General features: G+C 49.4%; 1 protein-coding gene across 1 annotated transcript in view; it reads left to right on the top strand.

Moving 5' to 3' along the window:
* Positions 1 to 12572, top strand: part of bcl3 (BCL3 transcription coactivator) — a 38312-nt gene extending 25740 nt beyond the window's left edge. The window contains exons 5-7 of the mRNA XM_038814826.1: positions 6489 to 6656; positions 7692 to 7824; positions 11649 to 12572. Coding sequence (XP_038670754.1) covers positions 6489 to 6656; positions 7692 to 7824; positions 11649 to 12385 — 1038 coding nt within the window. The 3' untranslated portion in view covers positions 12386 to 12572. The remainder of the gene's footprint in view (positions 1 to 6488; positions 6657 to 7691; positions 7825 to 11648) is intronic.
* Positions 12573 to 13000: the final 428 nt, after the last annotated feature.

Below are 13000 nucleotides of genomic sequence, written 5' to 3'. Positions count from 1 at the left end.
CCAGCAGTACGAGGGCACCACCCTGCCCAAACGGCATGCAGCTAGGGGCCTCCAATCCCCTGGGAGACCCCCACAAGTGCCATTCGGTCTGTGATGTGACCATCAATTTACTCGAGACATGATAGGAAGTAAACTGTGGTTTTAATAGACTTACAACTGAGCCTGCCTGCGACCAGAAGAACTGAGGGCAGGCTCACAAGGCTGCAGCACTTTATACTTCCGGTAGTGGGAGGGGCCATGGGCGGAGCTGAGGGTGGAGCCCTGTACAAGCTCCTCATCTCCCCCTGTGGGCAGAGCCGCGCAACGGCTCACAGACAGAGCCCACAAGGACACAATACTATACAGTGTGAATTACATGAAGTACATTCACCACATTCACCCCCTGTAAAAAAATCAAGTCCGGCGAACAGTGTCTTACCAGGTCAGGATGTACGAAGCTCTCGGTGCTCCCGGAGTCGAAGAGGCACGGTGTCTTGTATCCGTTGATTTGAATGGACATCATCGAGCTCCTGAGGTGCTTCAGACGCGACTGGTCCAACGTGACTGCGTTGAGTGGCAGGTAGTCGGCGACTCGATCAGCAGTGCTGGAGTGGCCCCGTGATGACTGTCCGCGGAGGTCGTAGTTGTCGAGGTGAACATCGGGTGATGGCCAAGATGGCGGACCCCGTTGATCGCACGTGGTGAGCGATGAAGAAGATGGCCGCCCCCGTGGGTTGCACGTGGTGGGCGGCGAGGAAGATGGCACCCAAGATGGCGGCCCCCATGAGTCGCACATGGCCGGCCCCCTGGGGGAGGATTGTCAAGATGGCGGCCCCCATGAGTCACACATGTCGGGCGGAGTCGGCAGACATGCTGCAACGCTGCGGGCCTGCGAGTTGGGGGAGCGATTGCTCTGGAGTGCGGGGGAGTTAGAGGGTTTTGATTTCGCCGGGCATACTTTGGCATAATGTCCTCTGCAACTGCAGCTGCTGCAGGTCACGTTACGGGCCGGGCAGTGCTGCCGTGGGTGTTGGGGCTGGCCACAAAACTGGCACGCTGGCGCTCCATAGTTGGTGGGCGGCCGCGCGGCGCAGGCCTGGGGCAGTTGCTGGTCGGGGGTCCACGATGGGGTTGCTTGGTCTGCGGGGAATGAGTTGAGATTTTTGAAATGCGACCTCCATTTTGGTTGCTAGTGCTACCGTGTCCTCCAAATTCTGGGACCCTTTTTCGAGTAGTCGCTGGCGCGCATAGTTAAACCGGACCCCCGCAACGTACACATCACGGACAGCGAGTTCCATATGCTGGGAGGCAGTTACAGCCTGAAAGTTGCAGTCCCAAGCAAGGGCTTTTAAGTCGCGCAGGAAGTCCTCTAGCGACTCTGCGGGGCGCTGGCAGCAAAAATATGCCGTGCGTAGACCTCGTTTACTGGCCACATGTATAATCGGTCGAGCATAGCGAGGGCCTCGGTATACGAGTCGGTACAGTTGAGTTGCGTAGAGATGCAATGGCTCACCCGTGCGTGTAGTAGGCTGAGTTTCTGCTCCTCCGTAGTCTCGGAGGTGGTTGATGCAGCCAGGTAGGCCTTGAAACACCGAAGCCAGTGTAGAAAGATTTCCTTCGCCTCTGCAGCCTGCGGGTCGAGTTCTAGTCGATCAGGTTTGAGGGCTGATTCCATAGTAGTTTTCTTAAGTCTATTAAATTGATGTGACCATCAATTGAGCCTGCCTGCGACCAGAAGAACTGAGGGCAGGCTCACAAGGCTGCAGCACATTATACTTCCGGTAGTGGGAGGGGCCATGGGCGGAGCTGAGGGTGGAGCCGAGGGTGGAGCCCTGTACAAGCTCCTCATCTCCCCCTGTGGGCAGAGCCGCACAACGGCTCACAGACAGAGCCCACTGCCAAGCTACCCAGGTGGCACCAGCAGTGCGAGGGCACCACCCTGCCCAAACGGCATGCAGCTGGGGGCCTCCAATCCCCTGGGAGACCCCCACAAGTGCCATTCGGTCTGTGATGTGACCATCAATTCACTCGAGACACGATAGGAAGTAAACTGTGGTTTTAATAGACTTACAACTGAGCCTGCCTGCGACCAAAAGAACTGAGGGCAGGCTCACAAGGCTGCAGCACGTTATACTTCTGGTAGTGGGAGGGGCTATGGGCGGAGGCATGGGCGGAGCCGAGGGTGGAGCCCTGTACAAGCTCTTCATCTCCCCCTGTGGGCAGAGCCGCACAACGGCTCACAGACAGAGCCCACAAGGACACAATACTATACAGTGTGAATTACATGAAGTACATTTACCACAGTCTGGTTCCCGTTTATGGGGACCAGTACCAAACAGCATTCGCCCAAGGTCTCTGAAGCGAAGTTATTAAATCCCAAAGCTTCAGCTAACTCTGGATTCTATAGATTAGACTAAGGATTACTGACTCGCTCTAATACTGTATGCAGATTTACCAAAAAATGATCCTATCCATTGCGGGTGGGATTTACAGTGCAACATCGCGTTGGATCTCGTGAGACGTGGCGAGCCGGGCAGATCCCGCGAGCAGGGTCTCCTTTCATCGGCCACGCTGCTCCATGGCGAGGTGCTTTTCTGGTGCAGTGTGGCCGCTGGATCATGCCTCCTATCTCTGCATCCTCCTCCAGCCCCTATAACTATCCCTATCTCTGTAACCTCCTTCAACCCCTACGACTCTCCCTTGTGATGGATATCACGTTCACCGCAGAATTCAGATTACAAATAAGGCAGTAATACAAACAACATTCTAATTCAAGATGGAATAAAACCACTCCAGCTAAAGGTCAGATAGAGGTTACCACCTGATGGGAGAGACTCCAACTTGGTCTCAAGGACTCATTAGTATCAAACAGTTAAAGGCTCTTCTTTGATAGACCATAAATCCTTTGAGACAAACTCCCCTCCCGAGAAGTATTCAAAATATAAGGACAGGGAATTCCCCAGATAAATAGATACACAAATCTTTCTCAAACTATACCTTTGGACACTTACGATAACACCTTCACAAATGTGTCCGTTTTGATATCTGCAGAGAATGTCACCCTCACAAGAGGCAGGCACCAACCAGTGCCTCCCTTGCCAATATATCTCAGGATTCCTGACAATCACACAGGTACCACAACCATTAAAATATCTATCAGTGATAGTACATCCAATTAGCCATTTGGCTACAGGTAATTAACCAACAATAAATGCCAAGGTAATAAATGCCTTCCTGAACCAATAAGCAAGTTTAATGTATAAGGAGAGGGCATTTTAGCAGAAGTATCATTCTCTGATCCTGACCCCCCTTTTAGGGTGAGAGTCAGTTCTGTTCTTAGGAAGCTTGTCTCGTCGGACAAAACCTGTTGTAAGTATGGTTTTGTATAACTTCTTATAGATGTATTAAGAAACTAATAGAGAGGGCAGCACGGTGGCGCAGTGGGTTAGCCCTGCAGCCTCACGGCGCTGAGGTCCCAGGTTCAATCCCGGCTCTGGGTCACTGTCCGTGTGGAGTTTGCACATTCTCCCCGTGTCTGCGTGGGTTTCACCCCCACAACCCAAAGATGTGCAGGCTAGGTGGATTGGCCACGCTAAATTGCCCCTTAATTGGAAAAATGAATTGGGTACTCTAAATTTATTTAAAAAAAGAAACTAATAGAGATGCTTTAAGGATTTTTCCATGTTAGGATATCTCATTTGATTGAGAGAAGTTAGTATGTTAGTAGATAACTAGGACTGTTGAGTCCACTTATACTTTAACTCTGCAATTCAGTATGTATCTATTGGTAATGTTTTCACAATAAAGATACTTTAATTAAAATCATACTGTGTGAAAATTAATCTTGAGGTTGATCACCTAGACACTCATTTAGGAAGCCTAAGTAGGCAATAGGACCCACGACCTCAAGAGGTATCGATTTAGTTATGAGTGACGAATCTGAACTCTCCCTTTAGAAAGTAACTGAAATCCTGTTTAACTGTCTGAGACCCGGAAAAGCATTCTCCCTTCGTGAGATCTATTCTGAGTCTTGGCAGAAAAACAGGTTTCCCTCTTTTAATAGGTTAACCTAGGGCATAGGTTAGTAATAGAGTATTATCAGGTCCGGAATAACCTAAATCCATGATACCCTATCTCTGTAACCTCCTCCAACCCATACAGCTCTCCCTATCTCTGTAACCTCCAACCCATACAACTCTCCCTATCTTTGTAACCTCCTCCAACCCACACGACTCTCCCTATCTCTGTAACCTCCTCCAACCCACACAACTCTCCCTATCTCTGCATCCTCCTCCAACCCCTGCAACTCTCCCTATCTCTGTAACCTCCTTCAACCCCGACAACCCTCTCTTTCTCTGGAACCTCCCTACAACACTCCCTATCTCTGCAACCTCCTCCAACCCCTACAACCCTCCCAGTGTCTGTAACCGTCTTCAGCTTCTGCAACCCTCCCTATCAATGTAACCTCTTGCAGTCCATACAACCCACCCTATCTCTGTACACCCCTCCAGCACCTACAACTCTTCCTATCTCCGTAACATCCTCCAGCCCTACAACCCAGCCCACCTCTGCAACCTCCTGCAGCTCTTGCAACCTTCTCCAGCCCCGACAACCAGCCCTTTTAACCCTCCCTATCTCTGTAACCTCCTCAGCCCCTATAACTCTCCCTATCTCTGTAACCTCCTCCAGCCCTTACAATTCTCCACAATCTCAGTCCTCCTTCAACTCCTTCAACTTGAGTATCCCACGATTCCAAAATTGGTGCACATGCCTTCAGCTGCCTGGCTGGCCCTAAGATCTGGGGTTCCTTCCCTAAACCTCTCCACCTCTCCCTCTCTCTCTCTCTCCTTTCAGAACTTTTGACCGAGCTTTTTGGTCACCTAGACCAAATGTCGCCTTATGAGGCTCAGGGTTAATCTGCTTTTTAATCAGTCCTGAGACACCTTGGGACTTTTACAAATGTAAATGGTGCTAGATAAGTGGTGGTTAAATTGTTGTCATGGCACCAGAGTCATCCTCAATTCCCGGCCACACGTCACTTCTGGACTTTGGCTGACTTGAGCTGTGACAAATGTCCGGTTCTTCTCCCGACCTCTGGTCAAGTGGAGGACCAACAGCAATTGGTCAATTAAAGCAGGCCAATGGACCACAGACCCTCTTTTTCAAAGAGCCTCTGCAAAGGAGGGACAAGAGGTTTAGGCCTGAGGCCCAGGCTGACTAGAGGGGCTCGAGGAGTGCTGCACCAAACTTTCATTGAACTTATCACGTTTCATTGCGTGATGGGTTGGGTCCATGTCCGAAGAGGTTGCTTCATGACACCTGGCTGATGACAGTGTCAGCCATTTATCTTCAAAACTGGCAGAAATAGCATAAATATCTTGCCTTCTGGCAACGGTTGGAGGACGCCCACTGTTCCCGGGCGCTGATTTCCCTTGGCAACAGAATTGATGACAAGGCATAGCAAGAAGTTTGTGTCACTTGGTTGACATTTAATCCAAAAAACTACGCCTCTAACACTGCAACACTCCCTCAGTACTGATTCTCTGACAGTGCAGCACTCCCTCATGACTGATCCTCTGACACTGCAGCGCTCCCTCAGTACTGACCCTCAGATAGTGCAGCACTCCCTCATACTGACCCTCTGACAGTGCAACCCTCCCTCAGTACTGACCCTCTGACAGTGCAGCACTCCCTCAGTACTGACCCTCTGACAGTGCAGCGCTCCCTCAGTACCGACCCTCTGACAGTGCAGCTCTCCCTCAGTACTGACCCTCTGACAGTGCGGCATTCTCTCAGTACTGACCTTCTGACAGTGCAGCACTCCCTCAGTACTGACCCTCTGACAGTGCAGCACTCCCTCAGTACTGACCCTCTGACAGTGCAGCACTCCCTCAGTACTGACCCTCTGACAGTGCAGCACTCCCTCAGGACTGACCCTCTGACAGTGCGGCACTCCCTCAGTACTGACCCTCTGATAGTGAAGCACTCCCTCAGTACTGACCCTCTGACAGTGCAGCACTCTCTCAGCACTGACCCTCCAACAACGCAGCACTCCCTCAGTACTGACCCTCTGACAGTGCAGAGATGGAGAGGGAGCAGGAAATCGAGAGGGAGAGGGAGCGGGAGATGGAGAGTGAGAGGTAGCGGGAGATAGAGAGAGCGAGGGAGTGGTAATTGGAGAGAGAGAGGGCGCAGGAGATGGAGAGAGAGAGAGAGAGGACGCGGGAGATGGATAGAGAGGGGGAGCGGGAGATGGTGAGAGGGGGAGGGAGTGGAAGGTGGTGAGAGAGGGAGGGAGCGGAAGATTGAGGGAGAGGGGGAGCAGGTGATTGAGAGAGAGAGGGGGGAGAGGGAGATAGAGAGGAAACTGGAGATACAGTGCGAAGGAGGGGGAGATACAGAGAGAGATGCAGAAAAAGAGAAAGATAGAGAGTTACTCACTGGACAATTGCTCACTCCAATTGGACTTGCTGTCAGCTCACAACCATGTTCTTACTCTTTGCTTCCAGCATGGGGCCAATGTGAATCTACAGACGTACTCTGGAAACACGGCCTTGCACTCCTCGAGTGGCCGGGGCTTAATGGAAATTGTCAAGGTCCTCCTGAAAAACGGGGCCGACAGCAGCATCAAGAACTGTCACAATGACACCTCCCTGATGGTTGCCAAGAACAAGAAGGTTGGTGAGGTGTGGGAAGGATGAATATCTTTGGAATTTGTCACCCCAGACAGTTGTGGGTTCTCATGGTTTTGAGGATCTATAAGACTAAGGCCCCTAGGAGAAGGATAGGGATAGTGGGGAGATAGCGGTCTGCTGGTAATGTCACGGGTCTCGGCATCCTGAAGCCCAGGCTAATGCTTTGAGGGACACAGGTTCAAATCCCACCATGGCAGCTGGTGGTGGGATTTAATTTCAACAAATAAAATGTGGAATTGAAAAGGCAGCACAGTGGCGCAGTGGGTTAGTCCTGTTGCCTCATGGCACCGAGATCCCAGGTTCGATCCCGGCTCTGGGTCACTGTCTGTGTGGAGTTTGAAAATTCTCCCCATGTTTGCGTGGGTTTCGCCCCCACAATCCAAAGATGTGCAGGTTAGGTGGATTGGCCATGCTAAATTGCCCCTTAATTGGAAAATATGAATTGGGCACTCTAAAAATAAAAAATAAAATGTAGAATGGAAAGCGAGCCTCCGTAATGGTGATCATAACAACCGTCGTTGTTTGTAAAAGCCCCAACTAATGCCCCTTTCTACAATCTGCCTTCCTTACCTGGTCTGGCCTACATGTGACTCCAGACCCACAGCAACCTGGTTGATTACTAACGGCTCCTCTGAAATGGCCCAGTAAGCCAGACAGTTCAAGGGCAACTAGAGATAGACAACAAATGCTGGCATTTCTGGCGAGGCTGACATCAAATGGACGAATAACGAGAAGTGAGTTTGAAAATTGGCCACGGTTGTATTGAATGGTGGAGCAGGCTCCAGGGGGCGGGGGGACGGGGGTGGCATGCGGAGGGGTGGGGGGTGAATGGCCTAGTCCTGCTCCTGTCTCGGACTTTAGCTGATCATCTCCCTTTACCCAAGCCTGGAAACTGGGCCGATTTCACTGTGACTTTGGGGGGGGGGGGGAGTTGGGCAGTGGGTTGGAGCGAGGGGGGGGAGTGCCAACAGATGTCAAGGTTCCAGCGGCTTCATGCAGCTCCCTGTGTTTCACCAGGTGATTGACATTCTGCGAGGGAAAGCGAGTCGGACCGTTGCTCAGCCCTTATCCTGCCAACGAGTGACCAGCGTGATAAAGGAGTGCCCATCTCCAAGCAGCAAGTCAAACTCACCCCTCTCCGTGTCGCATGGTGAGTGATAATCTAGCATCCTGGAAACCCCTTTTTCAGATGATGGCGGGGTGACTTGAGTATTGGAGGCAGAGATTGGTTCAGGACAGTGGGCGGGGAGAGGAGGTGAGAAGGGTAGTTGGGGCGGGGTTCTGATGTGAAGTCAGGTCAGGCAACTTGTGTGAAACATACACCCGGTGTGAAACATACACCTAGTCAATCAACAGCCTCTCATCCAATTCTTAAAGCACCGAAGGAAGCCATTCAGCCTATTGTGCCCATGCTTGTTCTCCGCAAGAGCAATTCACCTTGTGCCCCCCTCCACTATAAATATACCAGAATGTTGACCTCACCATTAACTAGAATGTAGATCTCAGTATTAGCTAGAGTATAGGCGTCACCATTATTCCAAGATGTAGGCCTCACTATTAACTAAAATGTCGACCTCACTATTACTTAGAATATGGACCTCACCATTGTCCCAGAATGTAGGCCATATTATTAACTACAATATAGGCTTCACTATTAACCAAAGTGTAGGTCTTAGTATAACCAGAATGTAGGCCACGCTATTAACTTGAACTTAGGCTTCACTAGAACCAGAATGTATGCTTCACCGTTAACCAGAGTGTAGGTCTCACTATTACCCCAGAATTTTGGCCACATTATTCACTACATTGTAGGTTTTGACTATAACCAGAATGTAGGCTTCACTATTAACTAGAATGTAGACCTCACTACGACCCCAGAATGTACATTTCAGTATTAACTAGGATATAGGTCTGACTTTTACCCCAGAATTCGACTTCACTATTGACGGGGATATAGGTCTCATTATTACCCCAGAATATCGGCTTCACTATTAACTAGAATATTGGGCTGACTACAATTAGAATATAGGGTTCACTATTAACTAGAGAGTAGAGGGGCAGCACGGTGGCCTAGTGGTTAGCACAACCGCCTCACGGCGCTGAGGTCCCAGGTTCGATCCCGGCTCTGGGTCACTGTCCGTGTGGAGTTTGCACATTCTCCCCGTGTCTGCGTGGGTTTCGCCCCCACAACCCAAAAATGTGCAGAGTAGGTGGATTGGCCACGCTAAATTGCCCCTTAAAAGAAAAAATAATTGGGTAATCTAAATTTAAAAAAAAAAAGAAAAAAAAAAAAAAAAACTAGAGAGTAGATCTTACCATTACCCCAGAATGTAGATCGTAAGATTTTTGTTTTAAAATTTAGAGAACCCAATTCATTTTTTCCAATTAAGGGGAAATTTAGTGTGGCCAATCCACCTACCCTGCACACCTTTGGGTTGTGGGGAAGAAACCCATGCAAACATGGGGAGAATGTGCAAACTCCACATGGACAGTGATCCAGAGCCGGGATCGAGCCTGAGACCTCGGCGCCGTGAGGCAGCAGCGCCCCTGAATGTAGGTCATCAGATTAACTAGAATGCAGACCTCACTATTATCTAGATTGTAGACCTCGTCATTATTTAGAATAAGCCTTACCATTATCGAGAATGTAGGCCTCACAATTATCTAGAATCTATGTCTCATCAATACTTAGAATGTAGACCTCAGTATCTAGAATGGAGACCTCATCATTATCTAGAATGTAGGCCTCACCATTATGTATAATGTAGACTTCAGTATCTAGAATGTAGGCTTCATCTTTCTTCAGAGTCTAGATCTCGGTATCTAGAATGTTGGTCTCATCATGATCTAGAACGTAGACCTCATAGAGTCATAGATGTTTACAGCATGGAAACAGGCCCTTCGGCCCAGCTTATCCATGCCGCCCAGTTTCTGTAACTACGTTAGTCCCACTTGCCCGGATTTGGCCCATATTCTTCGATACCCACCCTACCTATGTAACTCTGTTTTTTTAAAAGAGAAAATTGTAAAAAGCCTCTACCGCTGTCTCTGGCAGCTTGTTACAGAATGTAGGCCTCATCATTATCTAGAATGTAGACCTCAGTGTCTAGAATGTAGACCTCAGTATCTAGAATGTAGGCCTCATTATTATCTAGAATGTAGGCCTCATCATTATATAGAATGTAGACCTCATCACTATCTAGAATGTAGACCTCAGTATCTAGAATGTAGACCTCATCATTATGTAGAATGTAGGCCTCATCATTACCTAGAATGTAGACCTCAGTATCTGGAATGTAGGCCTCAACCATTATCTAGAATGTAGACCTCAGTATCTGGAATGTAGGCCGCAACATTATCTAGAATGCCAACCTCATAATTATCTAGAATGTAGACCTCAGTATCTGGAATGTAGGCCTCACCATTATCTAGAATGTCAACCTCATAATTATCTAGAATGTAGACCTCAGTATCTAGAATGTACACCTCATCATTATGTAGAATATAGTCCTCATCATGATCTAGAAAGTAGACCTCAGTATCTAGAATGTAGGCCTCATCATTATTTAGAATGTAGACCTCAGTATCTAGAATGTAGACCTCGGAATCGAGAATGTAGACCTCACCATTATCTAGAATGTAGACCTCAGTATCTAGAATGTAGACCTCATCATTATCTAGAATGTAGACCTCAGTATCTAGAATGTAGACCTCATCATTATCTAGAATGTAGACCTCAGTATCTAGAATGTCGACTTCACCATTATCTTGAATGTAGACCTAAGTATCTAGAACTTAGACCTCATCATTATCTAGAATGTAGACCTCAGTATCAAGAATGTCGACCTCACCATTATCTAGAATGTCGACCTCAGTATCTAGAATGTAGACCTCAGTATCTAGAATGTCGACCTCAGTATCTAGAATGTTTTTTTTAATTTTAGTGTACCCAATCAATTTTCCAATTTTGGGCAATTTAGAGTGGCCAATCCACCTAGCTTGCACATTTTTGGGTTATGGGGGCGAAACCCACGCAAACACGGGGAGAATGTGCAAAGTCCACACGGACAGTGACCCAGAGCCGGGATCGCACCTGGGACCTCAGCGCCATGAGGCCGCAGTGCTAACCCACTGCGCCACCGTGCTGCCCCAGTATCTAGAATGTTGACCTCAGTATCTAGAATGTAGACCTCAGTATCTAGAATGTAGACCTCAATATCTAGAATGTAGACCTCAGTATCTAGAATCTAGACCTCATCGTTATCTAGAAAGTCGACCTCAGCATTATCTAGAATGTCGACCTCACCATTATCTAGAATATCGACCTCACCATTATTAAGAATGTAGACTTCAGTATCTAGAATGTAGACCTCAGTATCTAGAATGTAGACCTCAGTATCTAGAATGTGGGCCTCATCATTATCTAGAAAATAGGCCTTGCCATTATGCAGGGAAAAACACATTGTGGGAAAAACATAGCGGTGGGTGGGTTGCAGAAATATCAGGCAATTCTTTCAATGCATCAGCACAGTTACAATTGGCCGAATGGCCTCCTTCTGTACTACGGGACCAGATGACGCTGTGGTTGGTTTATGGAATGGAGGCCAGAATGTTTGCCAGGATGCGAGTTAGTGTTCGCCTGACCCAGAAATGTGGCTGAGAGTCAAAGGGTTCACATCCTAGGCAAAACGCCACTGCTCCCACACGGTCCAAAACAGGGGTGAGAACCGACTAATTGGAATATTGGGGCCTTGCTGTTCACACTGAGTTAAGTGCCCGAGTGGTCCTTCAACTTGCCAACACTAAATGCTGGGAATATGTAGGCAGAGGAGGGGACAGGAAATAGAAGAGAACGGTAGGCAGGAAGTTTGCATCATATCGAGAGGGCCGCTCTGAACATCATAGTGATCATTCTGGGTAAATTGACTATGAGTAACCTGACTCCATCTTTTCTCCTTCTCGTCTTGTTTGCAGTGCTGAGTTGCTCCTCACCCAGCTCCCAGCAGAAGAGATCACCACAACACCTCCTCCCACCATCCACCTTGAGCCCCCGACAAGACTCACCGTCCTACCAGTCCTCTGACAGCCAGATGTCCTCCTGCCAGAGGTCGCCCCTAGCCGGTGCCACCACGAGCAGCCACCCTGGGACACCGAGGCCGGAAGGCAGACTCCTGCCCGAAGAGATGCCAGTCAGTGCACGAGAGGAGAGAGGGCAGCCGACCTCTCAGTCCTACCCGTGGGAGAAGACAGACAGCTGTCAGCCATCGGTTGGGACGTCAGCCACAGGTCAGCCGACAGGCGCCCCTCCGGCATATCAGGTTGGGCACTGCCCGCCGGGGCACGCCTTCCCTCAGATCTACAGCCATGGACATTTGAAGCACCCATTGCTCCCAGGCGCCAGCTACCCCGTGCTCCCATTCCACCAGCGGTACCCGGGGGCCGACGGGGCCTTCCTGAACCTCCTCAGCGCACCCCTGCCTGCCCTCGGACCTCCAGCCTTTGTGACCCACGTGCCATGCCCACCTCACCGGAGCGGAAGAAGCCCGCAACCCAACGTCAAAGAGCGCAATGCCAACCCACTGCAGGCCACGCCAATCCGGGATGGCTGGCCAGCAACGCTGCACCCGCAGGGGCGACCGTCTAGTCGGAACAGTGACCACTTGGACACCATGACGCATAGTGTAAATAGCGAGGGCAGAGGGGAGAGTTGAAATGGGCACGAACATTGATGAAACTTAAGGACAGTGTACTGAGTTGTAAATATAAATGTTATTGGACTTCCTCTCGACAAGCCTCTGGGAAAAAGATGGATTTGGCTCTTGAATAGACTCAATTTTAGATGCAAAGTGGATTGTGCATTCATTTTTTAAAATAAATTGTGTAAATATTTATCACCCACTTCTGGTTACATCCAATTCAGAGACATTGGGGTGAATTCTCCGCCGGAGTGATTCTCCATTCCGCAGGCAGCACCCAACCTGCGCGTTTTACAGCGGCATGGGGTGCCTGCAATGGGAAATCCCATTGGCCAGCGGTGGGAACGGAGAATCCCACTGCCAGCAACGGCACGCTGCCGAGAAACACGCAGATGGGGAAGCGGAGAATTCACCCCTTTGTCTCGAACATTTAAATGCCAGTTTGTAAAGCGGCTGGGCACCAGAAATGCCGAGTGTTCGACCTACTCCAGAAGGAAAAATTCCTCCCCTCAGGCACCTTGTGACCATAGCAGCTACTGTCCCAGGACAGGGACAGCAGGAGGTTACATACAGAGTACAGCTCCCTGTACACTGTCCCTGTCAAACACTCCCAGCACAGGGTTAAATACT

Source organism: Scyliorhinus canicula, chromosome 12 (assembly GCF_902713615.1).
Source record: "Scyliorhinus canicula chromosome 12, sScyCan1.1, whole genome shotgun sequence".
Classification (NCBI taxonomy): domain Eukaryota; kingdom Metazoa; phylum Chordata; class Chondrichthyes; order Carcharhiniformes; family Scyliorhinidae; genus Scyliorhinus; species Scyliorhinus canicula.
The sequence above is the reverse complement of the archived record's forward strand: the minus strand, read 5'-3'. Positions and strand labels throughout refer to the sequence as shown.